The sequence below is a fragment of the Gopherus evgoodei genome, chromosome 11, assembly GCF_007399415.2.
Source record: "Gopherus evgoodei ecotype Sinaloan lineage chromosome 11, rGopEvg1_v1.p, whole genome shotgun sequence".
In the NCBI taxonomy this organism is placed as follows: domain Eukaryota; kingdom Metazoa; phylum Chordata; order Testudines; family Testudinidae; genus Gopherus; species Gopherus evgoodei.
Window position 1 is genome coordinate 57,948,121 of NC_044332.1, and position 18,203 is coordinate 57,966,323.

The 18,203-nt window shown below is 36.9% G+C and overlaps 1 protein-coding gene across 5 annotated transcripts in view; it reads right to left on the reverse strand.

The window, feature by feature from the left end:
* ARHGAP15 (Rho GTPase activating protein 15) overlaps positions 1-18,203 on the reverse strand; it is a 469,173-nt gene that overhangs the window by 167,926 nt on the left and 283,044 nt on the right. For all 5 annotated transcript variants that reach the window (XM_030580810.1, XM_030580811.1, XM_030580807.1 and 2 more), the window contains 2 exons: positions 17,115-17,237; positions 6,892-6,990 (listed from right to left, as the gene is read on the reverse strand). In XM_030580810.1, coding sequence (XP_030436670.1) covers positions 6,892-6,990; positions 17,115-17,237 — 222 coding nt within the window. The remainder of the gene's footprint in view (positions 1-6,891; positions 6,991-17,114; positions 17,238-18,203) is intronic.

The window sequence follows — 18,203 nt, forward strand, 5'->3', positions numbered from 1 at the left end:
GGTTGTAAACAGTTTGGAATGAGCATAAAATGGGACAAAAATCAAAGTGAGCATTTAGAAATGAAAAAGTGTTTGCTACAAAAGGTCAGTCCCTTTGCTTGGCAAACTATGTAGAAAAGCCTGGGAAAATGTTGAACACACAAGCAGTAAGGGAATTTTAAAGCCAACAACCTCCCTGTTTCTTTAAACAGACATCGGAACCTATAACTGGATCCTGTCAAACAAATGACAGCAAAAAACATAACAGCTGCTAAGAAGCAAAGTTGAGAGATAAAGTTTTCTGAGCTAAGAACCTTCTCAGAAGTGGACTAAAGGTCTTTCTTAAATCTTCAGGCAAGGTTATGGATCCCAGGGTGGCTTTTCGGCACTGAGTCAAATATGCAATTTTATGTATCATTCCTGTCACAGCATATTGTGCTCCAAAAATAGAGAGAAAAAACAATGTCTGCAATGTTCACTTCATAATAAAACCTATACCTGTAATCATCAACTGCGGAGTTGATGGTATCATTTTAAAGTCATCTAAATTGATTTGGGCAGAGTAAGCTGGATTTGGAAAGGTAGGGGAAGAATGAATTGTCAAAACCATGTTCAATAGAGGGATGCCAAGATAAATGAAATCAAATTTCTCTGGAAGACTAGCCCCATTCCTTCACAAACCTAAAATATACTATTTGCACAACAACATGTTTAGGGTAGTAAAGTATTCAATGTGTTAGTTTATTGTGACACAGGAAAATTATCATCCCTGGAAAAGATTTTAATATCAGATCACTTTCACATGATAAAGTTTTGCTATGAAAAGGTACTGGTTGGCATTTTGTTTAGATACTACAGAGTGATGTTTCTAATTTTTTAAAATTAGTTTTACTTAAAAACAGCCAGTGGAACTTTAAAGGGTCCATGAATAACAAAATAAACAAATGATTCAAGAAATTACTGGAAATAATACCTGGCATAGAGACACAAAAACTTGAGATGAGAGTCCCTCCCTTGGCAAGACTGCACAGTCTGCATATTACTGTATATGCTGAGGGTTAGATTGTCAAAAGCTTCCTTCCCTCCAATGCTTGGCCCTGCTCAGATTGTGTCTCCAGCTACTCACCCAATATTCCCTGATGGGAACAAGCAGAAGTGGGTGAGGAGCTCTGGCCTCATCCTAGTTAATCTGTAACTAAGTAAACTGCTCCATGAAGAGAGGCAAAGGAACATAGTTAGATGTCTTCAAGTCACCAGGGCCTGATGAAATATATCCTAAAATACTCAAGGAGCTGGCTTAGGAGATATCTGAGTGATTATCTTCGAAAAGTCATGGAAAAGGAAGCGATTCCAGAGGACTGGAAGAGCGCAAATATAGTGCCAATCTATAAAAAGGGAGATAAAGAGAACCTGGGGAATTAAAAACCAATCAGCTTAACTTCAGTATTTGGAAAGATAATGGAGCAAATAATTAAGCAATCAATTTGCAAACACCTAGAAGACAATAAAGTGATAAGTAACAGTCAACATGGATTTGTCAGGAACAAATAATGTCAAACCAACCTAATAGCTTTCTTTGACAGGGTAACAAACCTTGTGAATGGGGAGAGCAGTAGATGTGGTATATCTTGACTTTAGTAAGGCTTTTGATACCATCTTGCTTGACCTGCTCATAAACAAACAAGGAAATACAACCTAGATGGAGCTACTATAAGGTTGTTGCATTGCTGTTTCCAGAGAGTAGTTTCCAGAGAACTCTTTCCAGAGAGTAGTTATCAGTGGTTCACAATCAAGCTGGAAGGGCATATTGAGAGGAGTCCCGCAGAGATCAGTTCTGGGTCTGGTTCTGTTCAATATCTTCATACATGATTTAAATAATGGCAAAGAGAGTACACTTATAAAGTTTATGGTTGATACAAAGATAGGAGGGGGTGCTAGTGCTTTGGAGGATAGGATTAAAATTCAAAATTATCTGAACAAATTAGAGAAATGGTCTGAAGTAAATAGGATGAAATTCAATAAGAACAAATGCAAAGTACTCCACTTAGGAAGGAATAATCAGTTACACATATACAAAATGGGAAATAACTGCCCAGGAAGGAGTACTGCGGAAAGGGGTCTAGGGGTCATAATGGATCACAAGCTAAATGTGAGTCAACTCTGTAACACTAATGAAAAAAAAGCAACCATTCTCAGGAGTGTTGTAAGAAAGAGATGAAAAGTAATTATTTCTCTCATCTCTCCACTGATTAGGCCTCAGTAGGAGTATCGTGTCAAGTTCTGGGTGCCACATTTCAGGAAAGATGTGGACAAATTGGAGAAAGTCCAGAGAAGAGCAACAAAAATTATTAAAGGTCTAGAAAAAACGACCTATGAGGGAAGATTGAAAAAACTGTGTTTGTTTAGTCTGGAGAAGAGAAGACTGAGATAACAGTTTTCAAGTACATAAAAGGTTGTTACAAGGAGAAGGTAGAAAATTGTTCTCCTTAACCCCTGAAGATAGAGCAAGAAGCAATGGGCTAAATTGTAGCAAGGGTGGTTTAGGTTGGATATTAGGAAAAACTTCCTAGCTGTCAGGGTAGTTAAGCACTGGAATAAATTGTCTAGGCAGGTTGTGAAATCTCCATCACTGGCAATTTTTAAGAGCAGGTTAGACAAACATCTTTCAGGGATGGTCTAGATAATACTTGTCTTGCCATGAGTGCAGGGGATGGAGTAGATGACTTCTCGAGGTCCCTTCCAATCCTAAGATTTTATGATTCTATGATTCTTCCCACTCGGAGAGAAAGTGGGAGCAAGAGAAGAATTGTGACTCTGTCACTCACAATTTTTCCCTCAGTGCAGCTCAGGGATACACCAACCTTACTCAAGGCAGAATGTTCAGTTACCATCTAGCCTTAAGGAAATAATAGAAGCTTTCTGTGTAGGGACTATTCTACTGGACACCAAGAGTCCACTCTTTCTCCCAGTTAAACTGGTAGCAAAGGTCCTATTGACTGAAAAGGATCAGGGTTGGGCTCCTCATATTTTTAGGGACAGCATTTCACCAAATATTGAAGAAGGAACAAGGACAGGAAAAAAATAATGAAGGAAGGAAAATGGATAGGAAAAAAATAAAGAGCATACACCTGAAAACTTTAAGTCAGTGGACCACTCATGTAGGGTTTGCAGAACTGGGCCTAATATTTTATTTTAATATTTATGATAAACTATCTTGACAGCCCTGAAATATGGCTCATGAAGTGAGACACTCTGCACCCAGTTCCATTTCCACAGTCAGAAATAGTAAATGAGAGATTACAAAGTTGGAGTTCACAACTGTATAAACTAATGCTTGTGGACTAGTTAGTGCTGTATTATCATCTGAGAAGAGAAGTTTACTGGACAGAAAGAACTCCTGTCCTTTCCATATATATTAAAAGGCTGGCTAAGAGGCAAACAACATCTAGCAGAGTCAGCAGACCAGTTTCTGATCTCAGTTACATCAGTCTGATTCCAGAGTAATTCCATTGATTGAATGGAGGTATTCTGGATACACTTAGTGTAACTAAGATAAAAAACTGGCCAATAGCAAGTTACCTACCCTACCATGTCAGGGTATTGGAAAATCCTCTTGTGGTTTGACAGTATAATATGAAACCATAAAGATAAGGAAACATACTAGATGGTATGTTTTACTTAGCTCACTATTAGACTTGCTTTCCTATGTGTGGGCACAATATGCTAAAATTGAAAAATGTAAACAACATTTTATTGGGCACAGTGTATGACATATAAGCACCTTCATAACATAATGGTTATGTCTTGTTAACAGCACAGTTGTCCAGCAAAGCATGAATGTCTTGTTCTTTCTGTTTCAAATAGGCAACATAGAGGGCTGTCACGTATCAGAGGCGTAGCCATGTTAGTCTGGATCTGTAAAAGCAGCAGAGAGTCCTGTGGCATTTTATAGACTAACAGACGCATTGGAGCATGAGCTTTCGTGGGTGCATGCATCCGACGAAGTGAGTATTCACCCACGAAAGCTCATGCTCCAAACTAGGGCTGGACTCAAAAGATCTGTTTTTTGGATTTATATTTTTTTAAATGAAGTATATAAGCAACATTTCTTGATACAGTACAGTATATAGATTATATATTTTCTAAAAAGAAAAAGTAACTATGAGGGAAAAAAATCTTTTCCAAAACAGCGAATGTGCCAGCTGTTCTGAGTATTTAGGCCATCTTACTAAGACTATGAAAGTAAACATAAAGTTTTCATTAAATGTGCCTTTCCCATAATTGGTACATAAGTATTTCCCATGACTCTGCAGTTGAGTGTCTTGGCTGGAGGCATATCTGGCCATTAGGAGGAGGGCTTTAGATCTGTTGAGTCTCAGCCATGCCGGGAGACTTGGCACCTCCACATACTGCTTCCTAATACCAACCCCAGTATAAAATGTCATCAGAAGCTTGCATAAATATTGGACTTAGCTTCACATAAATTACTGCTGTTCTGAGATAGTTTATGCCAGAACTTAGTAAAAACAACACTTAGAGTAAATAGAATACGAGTAAATGCGAGGGTCTTAATCCAAGAAAATGATAATAGAAAAATGTATATCAAGTACAAACTCGTAAATATAGCACAATGAAATTTTATCTCATACCACTGAGATTAGTTTTTATTTACATACTGTACGAACTAAAATGATATACTAGCTTAAATTTCCAGCAATTATGAAAAAAGCACATGAACCAAAGCACAATAATGCAGTGCTTTAAAGGATCAATTACTCTGTAGAAACGGTGACACACATTTTCCTATTAATCCTTATGAATTCATTTGATATCCATACAGATATCTTACATACTTTGGCTTTTTCTATTATAATTTAGCATTAACAATGGACACTAGGATAGTGAGAACCTGAAACACACAAATGATTGACAACAGCTTTCTTTTTTCCTTTTAACTTTTAGCTCTTTTTATTTTGTTTGCACAAGAGTGGGGGCTCATTTTGGGGACCATTTACATGCATACACCTGCACACGGTTGCAATAAATGGGATACAGGACCAGGTGTCTGGTATAATAAGATACAGGACAGACACCTGTAGTCATATGTAAAATATATCTATTTTAATTATTATTTATTCGTTAAGAGCCAATATCATGACTAATGGTATAAGTCTTTGGGTAGGATTCTGTCCCCAGCTGCAGCACAAAAAGGGGTTGTAAAGGGGCTACTGGGGTTCTAGGTAAACTCAAGTGCAGAAATGTGGAGCCAGTGTAAGCAGTCCGATGTCACTCTTCAATCAAGGTTTAGAGGTAAGGGAGGGATGGTCAGTGTTGGAGAGTTCATGGCTAGAGGGCTTTGCACTCTGGCTATTTTAGGCTGAAGAATAGCCCATAGGCAACCTAGGTAAGGATGCAATAAGTTATAGATGCTCTGGGAGGCTTGTATTGGGGGCTGTACTACCCCTTCCCTCATCCCCCCTGCACCTGTAGCCTGGATTTTGGGAGGTGCACAGGTTTATAAAGGCACCTTTGGCTTCCCTCCTCCTGGGTTACTCCCAGGCTACTCAAAACATCTGCAAATATTAGGTGCAGCTTTCAATGAACCTGAGCTGAGACTGGAACATGAAACTAGGCAAGCTGTACAAGGTTTGGGGTTTTCATAATGCTAATTTTAAAAAATAAAATTGATTTTCTCTCTAATCTCCATTTTTCCCGTTTGCAACCTCCTTCTCTTTTTCTCTTCTCCTCCTCCTCCTCACCCTGTAAAACCTTCTCACTCCTCCTCTCTATATTTCTCTCTCTGTCCTATCCCGTTGGAATTTTGTGCTCCTTTCTTCCTAAAACCACTGCTACTATCTCCCCATAAACAATACCTCTGCTCTGTTATTTTGGCACTTCCTGTCTACCTACCCCTCTGGGAATAACAGTATTTCCAGTGCACTCTTTTCTACATAATTAAGTCATGAATTTCCAGGAGTTTGAATCTCTGGGCCAATTTCATTGCACCCTTCACATAAACCCAGCTAACAATCATTAAATTAAAATTGCTTTCTCCTTTGTGATTAACTGTCTAAAGATCTTTTTATTTTCCACTGGTTCTCTTTTTTATTCAGATTCTAGACAACAACAGCACTGGGTTGTCCCATCTTTATTTTGAAAACTATCTTTTGCAAGATATACTTTTCCCATGACCCCTGGAACAAGTTGTAAACTTGTAAGAAATGATGATTAAGCCTCACATTTTTATACAATACATTTTTAGGATTCTGTATCTACTTCCAATGAAAATGACCTTCAATGAGAGAAGAAAGATCAAATGTCATAATTATATTTTATTTTGCTGTGATTATTTATGATTAAACAAAAACTCTTAAAATACAAATGAAAGTGCATCATAACCTTGGGACAGTACTATAGCTTTGAATAACATCAGTAAAAACAAGCACCCAAATTCAGAAGAGGAACTAAATGTAAAAGAGACTATAAAACTACTTACAAGTTAGATTGGCATTTGTTTTGGTTAGGTAACACTGGGGACTTACCAAAAAATGTAATGGCATAACAACCACAAGGGATCTTAGTATGAATGTTATGAGAGTTCTAGCACTGTAATTACTGACATTTTATGAATGTTTTAGCATTGGCTTGCACACAAAAAGTTTGCAACTGAATCAAGAATATGTCAAACAGACAATATAGAGACAATAATTAGCATTAATTTGTTTTATTAATATCTCTATTGTAAAAAAACAAAAAGAAAGAAAGAATCTGTAATAGTGGAGTGAATCACTAAAGTATAATTTGGACTGCATGGCTTCTCTGGCAAGACAAGTGGAGTTCTTAAGTTAGAGCATCAGTTGTAAATATGGCTGCAGAAATGAAAAATAGTGTTGATGATATTAAGTTACCCACCTCTTTTTTCAACAGCTTCTATACACCGTTTTACAAATAAAGGGACCGTGGAATTTTCGTGCTCACACACTAAGTGCAAATGGGAGCCAAAAACTTGATCTAAACAGAGTAAAGAAGATAAATATATTAAAACATGATAAACAATAACTAATAAATAAATGATGATCATAATGGTCTTCAAAGGCTTGTGCATTAACCAACTACTCCTTTGTGGTTGTTAGATAAAAGAAGTACCAAAGCCTTCCTGACTCCTGCCAGTTTTTATTTTATGCCCTAGTCAGGATACAATTGCTCTTATAAACATAATTTGCTGAAAATTAGGGAAAGAATCAAGCCACAAAATTGTGATTTGTATTTTGAATTGTCTAATGTTAAGGTGTGGGATTTAGGTTCAGTGCAGCATTATGATAAGAGCCATTTCTGAAATCCAGATCTCTGTCTGGTTTAAATTTGAAGCATCCAAAAGTAAATCATGATGTCCCTGATCCTGAAAGCTCACACATGAGTAGACCCCTCTACACACATGGAGCCCCATTGCTCATAATGGAACTCCATGTTGGTGCATGGGTTCGAGTGACATACTAGCTTGTAGAATCAATGCCTAATCCCATCTCTACTGTAAGTACTGGTCATAAAATTATCCAGCCTTTTAAAAAGTCCAACCACAGTATTTGATTGCATCATTTCCTGCAGCAGTGAATTCTACAAGTTGAGTATATAGGTGATTGCTCTGAAAAACTTTTCAGTTGCTGGAGATAACCAAATACTTCAATATTTACAGTGCACCCTAAGTATGTCCTATGTGAAGTTCAGAAAAGTTTAAGAACCACAATACTAATGTTAAGTAATTCTAGCAGCAACATCTGAAAGCTTTTAAGGGCACCAACTTTACACTAAACAAAGTTATATTTTCTTCTTATATTTAGCTTTCTTGTTTGTTGTCCTTGTAAAGAAACTATTTTGATAATTTATCTTGTCTAGTGTATCTGGAGGATTTAGGAATACACTGTTAGTAGTTATGGCTTTGACTCCCAGTGTCAATTGCACCTCTGTTCCTCTTAGTATTCTTTTTTGTGTGGAAGGCAGTTGACGAAAACCCATTTTCTGTACTTTTGTATTTAAAAAAGATGTACTTTTGATGAGAATAGCAAATAGGCTTCAGTGACTGAACTTGTAAATCATGTTGTTTACATACTGAATTAGAGTTTAACTAGGTAATGCTGCTTTTTAGTTTTTATGCTTTTAAACTTTTGACCGACATAGGATGTTCATCTCGAAACACAGCATAACCAGGTTAAATATCTCAGATTACAAATTAGCTTTATCCACCTCATCTCCACTCTATATTTTTGACAAAGTATGAAAAGAGCACACAGTAATGGGAATTTTGTCATCTAGAATCAAAATGAATCAAACAGATGAGGAAAATCACTCAATAAAAGCAGTTTAATGTTCAAACAATCTAACTGCATTATCATTATTTACCCAAAGAGACAGTCTCCACATACCTTTTCAACAGTGTACTACACTTTGAAAATTAGTACAAAGGACATTGATAAAACTTCTGTACATGAGATTTTTTAAAAACAATTTGAAATTTAAGAGAGCATGTATAACACACCGTATTAACTCCCAGAACACCAAGGATGAGTATAGTCATCCTTAACTTTCTGTACAGCAGTACTAAAGACAAACAAATTCATCTATGGTACCTCAGCTCCTTCCACTCCCACAGAACAGGAGCATTGTCTAGCTCCTCCAAACTATATCCACACTCACCCAAAATTCAGTTGCACCCTTCTCGTAAAGAAGTCCACAACTTGTCCTGCCCTTCTTCAAAGCAGGCCAAAAGCTTCATGTTTGTCATTTGCCTTCAGGGGTGCTGTAACAATTTTTATAGTGGGGGTGCTGAAAGCCATCGAACCAAGCTGTAAACTCTGTATATCATGGAAACCACTTCAAGTCAGGAGGTGCAGTAGCACCCCCAGTGCCCCTAGTTTCAACACACGTTTGCCTTAGAGGGTCACCAGCTCTTGCCTCCTTGTTGTTCAACTCTCACCCTTGCAATACAATTGTCTTTTCTCTGCTTATGGTCATCAGCCTGAGGAACAAGTTGGGAAAGGGGAGCAGGGAAGCAAAGCAAGACACGCTGGGAGTGCAGGTCTGGGCGGGAAAATGGTCCCCAGCACTGAAGAGTCAGAACCAAAAGTTGTTTCTGCCAAGAATTCCACTCTGCCAGGTCTTCAAATAGCCACAAAGCCTCCCTTCTCCCTGGGTCAGTGCTTTTAAAAATCCCTGGCAAATAGACAGGTCCTGGTGATGTACACATGTTATTATGTATGTATTTTTTAACTACTAATTTCAATTTTTTCAAATAGGAGTGCTTAAATTAAAAAAAACAGTCACAGACCTTTTCCTGTAAAAAGGGAACTTTTATTATCTGAGTAATTTTTAGACTTAGATTGTAAACTCAAGCACAGGCTTCATTTTTTATAAAGCATATTTTTGCACTAGATAATTATTAATAAAAATCATTATAATTTTTTCCTGTGTGTCTGTGTATCTGTGTCTTTATTCTCAGAACAGTTTTAGGATGAATTGTGTGTTTGGAAAATGTACTGAGAGTTATATAAATAGAATGGATAGAATTTATTTTCATTTTTTAATAATTTTGACAGATAATATATGTTTATTTCTATTTTTTAAATAATTTTATCTATTTAAATTTTGAAAGTTGCAGGAAATTATGGGAGGGTTAGACAATTATATAATGACAGTAGACACTTAGATTCAAAAAGTTAAAGCTTTATAAACCATTAAAACATAAAAATCAACATCACAAGTCAAAATATATGAAGTAAATATCCTTGAATCAACATACCATACCTGATTTTACTATTAATTCACTAGTCCACATGTAACAAGCCAATTCAAAAGCCTACATCACTGGATTTTGACTGTGATAAGTTCTCAAGTAAGTTTTCTCTTACTTTTCCTATCTGTAAATGTCTATTATTGATGGAAATATTTTTCATCCATTTGTGTGTGCATCATGACATTGCTGATAAAAATGTAATCCTTCCAAGCCAATATATAAACCATCTCAGATACACAGATCTTCAAAGGTATTTAGGTGCCTAACTCCAGGAGTCTGAAGCCATAGTTACTAAGAACTAGATTTTCAAAGTGTGCATTTTAAATAGGGAGTTTGGACCAATGATGTACAATATTTTGCCCCAAAGGAATAGAACTGGAAATAAGAACTAAGCAGTGACCACCTGTTTCTCCAAATTATTGCAGCCTGCTGAATCTGCTTGCTATATGATATAGGGAAAGGAGTTCTGGATTTCCTGAGTCAAACTATGAAGGAAGGTCCATTTCAACTCATCCAAATATATGTATTCTGCAGTCTGATACTGTATTTTTTTATGATCCCAAAGTCCATTAAGTAAGTCAAACTTCTGGGTACACAAGGAATGCAGGGTTGTGGTCACAGAAATAAACGCTAGAAGGTTGAGTGCATGTGAGGCAATTACATATAAGTTAGTGATCTGTTACATGTTTTGGGGTTATGTTTGTGACAAAGAATGGACAGGTCAAGTTTTCTTCATGAAACATTTATAGTTTCCACCAGTGGCAATTATGTATACCGAGATTTATGATTAAAATGTTCTAGTACTTCCTCCTTTGACATCTTAATTGTTTTTAAAATTTCAGTGAAGACCTGTCAAATTCTTCGCATGACATGGACTGTTCTCTGATGCTAATTACATTAAAAAGATGTAAAACTGTCTCTCATTTGAGGGGCTAGGGTGTTTTAAAATGATGGGTCAGAAGTGACGGGGCAATGGACTGCATTGTCTACAGGTAGTCAACATATCAATGACTAAGGAATAATTAATGCTTTACAGTTCAGCAAGTTACCGTTACTACTATAAGTACATCATGTCTGGCATCCAGGAATCTCAAGTTACATTTACAATTTCCAGTAATGGGAAGCCAAGTGTTATACTTTGAAAAAAAACCACATTGGTTTAGTGAATGGTGGTTTGAGCAAGGAACAGAGAAGTCAGAATTCCAGAGGTGAAATCCTGGCTCCATTGATATCAATGTCAGAACTCCTATAGATTTCAGTGCGGCCAGGATTTCATCTTTGGATTTTATTCTTGAACTGCAGACTGCTTAACCTCAGTTTATCTACCTGTAAAAATGAATATAGCACTATTTACTTATCTTATACTTAATGTTTTGAAAGACACTTTGTCATCCTTCTTAGATAACAGGTGCTAAGTATTATTATTGTCTTCAACTGAAGAACCATATAGGCAAATGGGGCAACATGAGGCTAGTTGTCACAGCACTGTTATAGTTGCTAAGCAATGAAAAAGGCTACAGTAAACATTTAAACCAATCTACTTCCTTCTAAAAAGTATTATTTTAGAAAAGCAAGATTATTTAGTGACTGAATATGCAGCTGGAGGCCAAGAACTCCTAAGGTCAAAACCAAGTTCTGCTCCTGACACTGTAGGACTTTGATCCAAGTCACTTAATTTCTCCGAGTTTCCGTTTCCTTGTCTATAAGATGGAGATACTAACACTTACATCACAATATGTACATTCTTATAACTCATATGCTTGTACAATATATTTATGAATGTACAATATTTTGAAAACAAGCATTTATACAAGTGCTAAGAATTAATTTTTGTAGGCAACAATTTGATATTTCTTTTCTTTTAAGTCACTTATTGAAAAAATAAATTATTGCTCTTAAAAATTTCTTCTTTAATATCTTAATATTTTAAATCACTGGAACGGAAGAAACTAACTAGAACATCTTTTCAAATAATGAAAACAATAACAGTTCCCAATAGATAAAGGAAGCAAAAGAGGGTTTTGTTTGATTTATCTATATTAGGGCACTTCAGAACTCCACTTTTTATGACTTGAAAAAAAAAGATGTACACAACACTTCTAACCTCTTGTTATGACAGTTTATGTTTCCTAGCCAGCTTATTTAACTCCAATGCCTGGGAAACAGACACAATTACCACCTTATGGAATGCTACTTAAATTTAAATGCTCCCCTCTGAATAGAAACCTACTTCATCTTCTCAAAGTTTATTCCAGCTTCTCAGGAATTATTCCTTCTATAAGCGCCTAAAATTCTCTTCTTCATCATTTAAAATTTTTAACTAATGATTATTCAGAAGTATGCTTTATTGTAACAAAGGAAATTCTGTGGACTCTGTTCACAAGAACTTGAACAAAGAAGCTGCATACTATGCCTGTATATAGCTTTAATCACTCACTCTTTCAGCTGTTATCAATTTAAAACCAATGAAACTCCCACACTGAGTCCATTTGAGCAGTCAATTTTAATATTTTGGGCATCTGTAGTTATTCTGAATTGGCTGCAAAAGCAGAACTAACAAGTTAAGCTCTAACCATAAGTCTACATCAGGCTGGTAAACCATGCATCAAACACAGACAGTTAGTCAATACTATAGAATGAAAAACCAACAAGCATTTTTAAAAAGAGCAATATATTCATAATATGTTTGGCATCCTGGTTTGCATTACACATTCTTGATATCTATGCATTAAACTTTCTATTCAAGATGGTGGTGTCTGTGACAGCGTTGCATGCTGATACAAAATGAGCCACCAAAAGGGGATGGCATGGATACTAACAAAACTGTAAGATATAAAATGATAACTACAGCTGCTGTTAATTGCTCTCTGCTATTAATTGCTCACTACCAGAAGCCTGACAGACATACTCTTCACATGCAGCTTGTGCAGCCCAAAGTCTGAGTTATTGACTTTAAGCTGCAGAAACCCAGAAAATGGGAGACAATACAGCTGTAAAATGAACATTTAGAACAAGATCACAGAAGTCACAGCCGCATTCAGAATATTACTGCTTAATTATTTTTGGTGTGTATGTATGCAAGATCTCACAGAACTCTTACAATGTCAATTTCTTAGATGTTTTTATTAAAATAAAAGCACAAGTACACCAGTGGAAAAAATATTAGTGCCATTGGAAAAATGGAACATCACTGTTCTAATTCTGGAAAAAAGAGTAGGTGGCCTGGTAGTACTATCCCCACAGGTTTTTGAGAATACAAAGCTTTGAATGAGATGCAGTGCAGTGCATTCCAAAGGCAAATAAATGCTGACCTATCCCTGCTACAACTTAATTTGGAGAGTTGGAGTGCTAAAAATTTTTATCAAAGCCTATGCTGAGAAATGTATCTGCTCTACACCCTCTTAAATGTTGAGGGGAAGAAAGTGGTAAAGAGAGGGAGAGAGACTGAAATGAGCATCAAAACAGCAATTTTACAATTACTGGGTTTTGGGGGACATTAAAAAAAGCAGTTTCTATATATTCAGTTTACGTGGAGGGCAGGGTTGTAGTGGAAGTTGTGTTGAAATTACAAGCCATCACTTGAGTGTGAAGTGATTCCTGGTCCTGCTTGCAGACTCTGAGGCTCTGTAGGGAAGTGTATGATCTGGGTCTTGTGCAGTTAATCTGCAAAGAGCAAGCCTACTACAAGGTGGGGTGGGTTGAGCCTCTCTGCCTTAGGGAGCACCCTGCTTTCATTCTCTGTGTTTTGGGTTCTTATGTGTTATCATTCTGAATGTCAAGAAATAAAGTAATGTTATATTGCAACCTTCCAGAATAATTAAATCATTATGGTCTAGTATTACGAACACTTAAAATGATATGGACCCCGATCCTATATACAGGAATGTAATTCATTTATATAGGATCGGGGTCCATATCATTTTAATGGCATTAATTGTTTAAGGTTTCCATAAGAAATTATATACTTCTGCACAGAAAGATATGTAGGCCTAGTTTTTCAAAAGTTATTAGGTGCCTAAAGATACAGATAGAGGCCTAGAGGGGTTTTCAAAAGTGTCTAGATGCCTATGCTCCACTGAATCAGTCGTCTAGGTGCTTTTTGAAAATCCCATTAAACGCCTATCTGCATCTTCATGGGCCTAAATACATTAAAAATCTGGACCTTAGTGCCCAAATAATTAGATGACGCTGAAAGTAAGTGGGATAGTGCAAAGCAAGAAAAATAACCGTGCCCATTTCAGAGTGTGATGAACCTTATATTTAAAATACATGTGCAAATCACATTTCCATCTGAATCTGCCACTCTCCTTCATGCAGTACTTAGGTTTCTTTAAAACAAAGTTTTGTTAAGGGTTAAGTGACAACTACATAATTTCCAGATTTTCTAATAACTGTACTGATGGATCAAAGTACCCTAGGATTAAAAACTACAATTTAATTTTGAAGCATATATATCCCAAGTTGAGAAATGTGTTGAGTCCTCTGGCTAAGAGTCCACACATCACTGACAAACAGAGAAGAGGATTGCATTTAAGTGAACTTACCACCTTAAAATATATTCACTCTTGCCTATAATTTACGTGTTAAATTTATTGGAGTTTTGGTTCCAGTGTGACACACAAAGTAAAAAAACCAATACAGATTGGAGAGCTTTCTAGTGCCCCTGGCAAATATGAATGGCACTTGATGAAAAGTGAAGGTTTTCATCGCACCTACAGTGCCACTGCTTTGGTGTAATTCTCACCACATGCTTCATAGATATTTATATCACTAGCCCATAGAACAGCTTTTGTTATAAGTTTGGCACTGTGATGTCCTGCAAGGCTATAGAAAGTATTAATTATTTTAAGGGATTTATAATTCTGACAGAAGTATTCCCCTCTGGGATTAAACTTAGTCTGTATGTCTTCAGAGCTGGATGAATTTCTTGTAAAAATTGGTCAACATTCCCCCTACCCCACCCTCCAAGAATAGGGGAAAGAGTTTTGCTATGTTTCTGAAGCCATTTAGATCACCTATAGGGAAAAAAATAGATGCATTTTAAAACATGAAATTTGTAAGCCCTTTATTTTTAATCTGGATAGTTGCAATTTGCTATTTAAAATATTGTAACATAAGCCTAAAAATTAACATTTAAAAGTAGTCTGTGTGTAAGAACTGGAACTACATTTTCATAACATTATAACAGATTAAGGGATAAACTCCACTAAAGACAATGAAGGAACCTTATCAAATGAGCATTTCACATAGACTTACTGTAGATTGGAATTAAGCCCTGCTAACGAATCCTGACTCATTTGCATGGCCAGAACCTAATCCTAATGAATCTTTTTGGAAGAAAACTAACATGTTTTCTGTACAGTTACATTAGTTTATTATTAAAACTCTGCTAGGGAATGCAGATCCTTACTCTCTATGGCAGAACATAATGCACCTGGGTTTTCCATACAAGAACATCCCAATTAGAACCAGGTTATGTTAGTGAATCAGGAGTCTAATGCAACTATATCTGAAAACAAATGCATCTGGTTTTCCTACAAAGATACATTAGAGGATGGATTTGAGTTATTTTAATGAATCTGGATTTGTTAGTAGGGATCACATCTGATCCCTGTGTAATGCCACAGGAGATTCTTCAGCTACACTTTTTAAACTGAAAAAACCCCATTCTTAAATACAGAAATTAAAAGACTATAAATTACAACACAAGCTTCTGCATGGATACTGTAATAACTGAAACAAACTAAAATGATGGACTCAAATCCCACCCTCAACCCAAATTGTGCTTTTTAAAGTGGCATCCAAACCCCTTACATATTATACTGGGATACAATATTTGATTAGGGACAGATTCTGAAAGTTAGGCACACAACTGCACATATAAATGTGTGTGTGACTAATTTATGTTTGCAAATACCTCATGTATTTGTGGGGGAATATTTTCAAAAGTGCTTAAGGGATCTAGAATCACAAGTCTCACTGACTTTCAGTGCAAGTTGTGCTCTTCAATCCTTTAGGCATTTTAAAAAAATCTCTCAAAAATAATCAAGAATGTATGTGCACATGTTTGTGTGTGCCAAACTGTGAATATCTGCCCCATAATATTTTAAATATTAAGGGTCAGATCCTGAGGTGATCCCAAGCATTGCTCTGTGTACTGTGGGGGGCTGGGTGATGGCAGCTTTCTGCCACCACCTTGATCCTGGGCAAAGCTGGTAGGTTTAAACTCTAAAGCTGTTGACTGCTAATTGACTGCTGTTGGCTCAGAATTGCTGGCACCCAAGGGGTGCCAAGGCCTTGACGCAAAGAACCCATATCTAGCCAGTTTGCATATACAGTTGTAGTTTTTGCACATACTAATTGGTGAGTGTTCAAATTTTTCAAGCACAATTCCAGAAGATATTTGAATATATGGTTTTGCTTGACCACTGGTGGTCAGAATACCACCAGTTATAAGCTAACAATACCTACATTTTGGAAAACTGCATTCCTGAGATCAACCAACAAAAGGTAACTATGTTTTTTCTCTAAATGTATATATAAAAGGTAACTATGTTTTTTCTCTAACTATATATATATAGTTAGAGAAAAAACATAGTTACCTCTTGTTGGTTGATACTCTCTCTCTCTCTAAATATATATATAATATTATCTTACAAAGAACTAGATATATGGGTTAGATAATGAAGGTGTATAGCAGGGGTCGGCAACCTTTGGCATGTGACTCACCCTGGCGAGCCAGGCCTGTTTGTTTACCTGCCGTGTCTGCAGGTTCGGCCAATTGCGGCTTCCACTGGCCATGGTTTGCTGCTTCAGACCAATGGGGGCTGCGGAAAGCAGCGCGGGCTGAGGGATGTGACGGCCATGGGTTCCCGCTGCCCCCATTGGCCTGGAGTGGTGAACTGCAGCCAGTGGGAGCCACGATCGGCTGAACCTGCAGACATGGCAGGTAAACAAATTGGCCTGGCTCGCCAGCGTGCTTACCCTGGCGAGCTGCGTGCCAAAGGTTGCTGACGCCTGGTGTATAACATTCTTCTTTGCAATGTAGATGGTGTACAATTGTGTGAAGTGTGAGAGTTTCTAGAACATGCACACCAAAATAGCATCAGAAGAAGCCAAGCAATACAGAGATACATTTAACTACATGTTGTTTTAGTCAGAAAAGCTAAACTCTTACAAAACTGCATGAGTTCTCTGATACACAGCAGAAAAAATACTTAGCAAGAAGTACCTGAAAAATCCAAATAGTCCTATGCATTTAATTGGTGACAGAAATGAACATATTGTGAAATAAGAACACTCATTAATGAACTTTCAGTTTTTAATCAGAAAAATAGATAAAACACACCTTTAATAAGTCCTTTTTCTTGCAATGTTTTCAGTGAGGGTCTTCGGTTGATAAACTTCTTTAATCTGCTTTTGACTCGATTTCTGTCATTTGTATCAGAGGCACTGTAGTTCAGTCTGAAAACTGGAGAATAAAGAAAATAAAATCTAAATTTCTAGTAAAGCCACATTTTTAAAACTAGTAGTACTTTGTGTAAATTTTCTTGGAAAACAATGGCCATGTCCACCCTTGAGAAATCACACAGTAGGTCAGCAGCATAGCTAGTGGGATAGTACAAAGAGTTTAATTAATATTTGTGAGAAAAAACATGATGCATTCACTCAATATTATTCATGGAGTCATATTATTTATTGTTAATACATATTTGGATGGCCACCAGTTTACTTGTGAAACATTCATGAATCCCAAAAGTTTCACATGGATGATTATTCAACTGAAAGTTCCAATTGGAAGTGTGCTATATGTTATTAGTGGGATACTATTTTTATGAGAAGGGGTGGGTTGACATAGCACTGGTGCTGGTCTGAATCCCCTTGCCAAGTCAGATTAGGCATCCCATTATTGTTATTACAATTGTAGAAAGCATGGCTTAATGACAAGAAACATGAGCAAGATGCACTAATTTATGGAAGAAAAAGTGTTCCAATTCTAAATATTTCATTTTATTATATTTAGGTATTTACTGTGATGAGAAACCTTTGGGCCAAGTTCTCTTGTGGTTTATGCCAGCAAGATGTGGGACCCACTTCCTGAGAGTCCACAGGAGCAAACCGTGATGATGCAAGTCAGCTATAACTTCTTGTCTGCTGGGGTGTTCACAGAGAACTGTCACAGCCCCCTAAACTGGCATTATTGATGGCAAGAGGCATTGCCAGGACCGCAAAATATTCCCTACTTCAGCATTCAGCACGTCTCCATGTCTGTATTGTTCCATCCTGTGTTTAAAGCAGTGAGTAGGGATTCTGGGTGAGAAAATCTCTGTGAGGATTCCCCAACCTCACACATCCTAGGAGATCTGTGGGAGGCCAGAGATATCCATTTTTTTGCCCCTCATAAGGCTTTTCTAGTTTCCCTGTGTCCTGGCTCTGG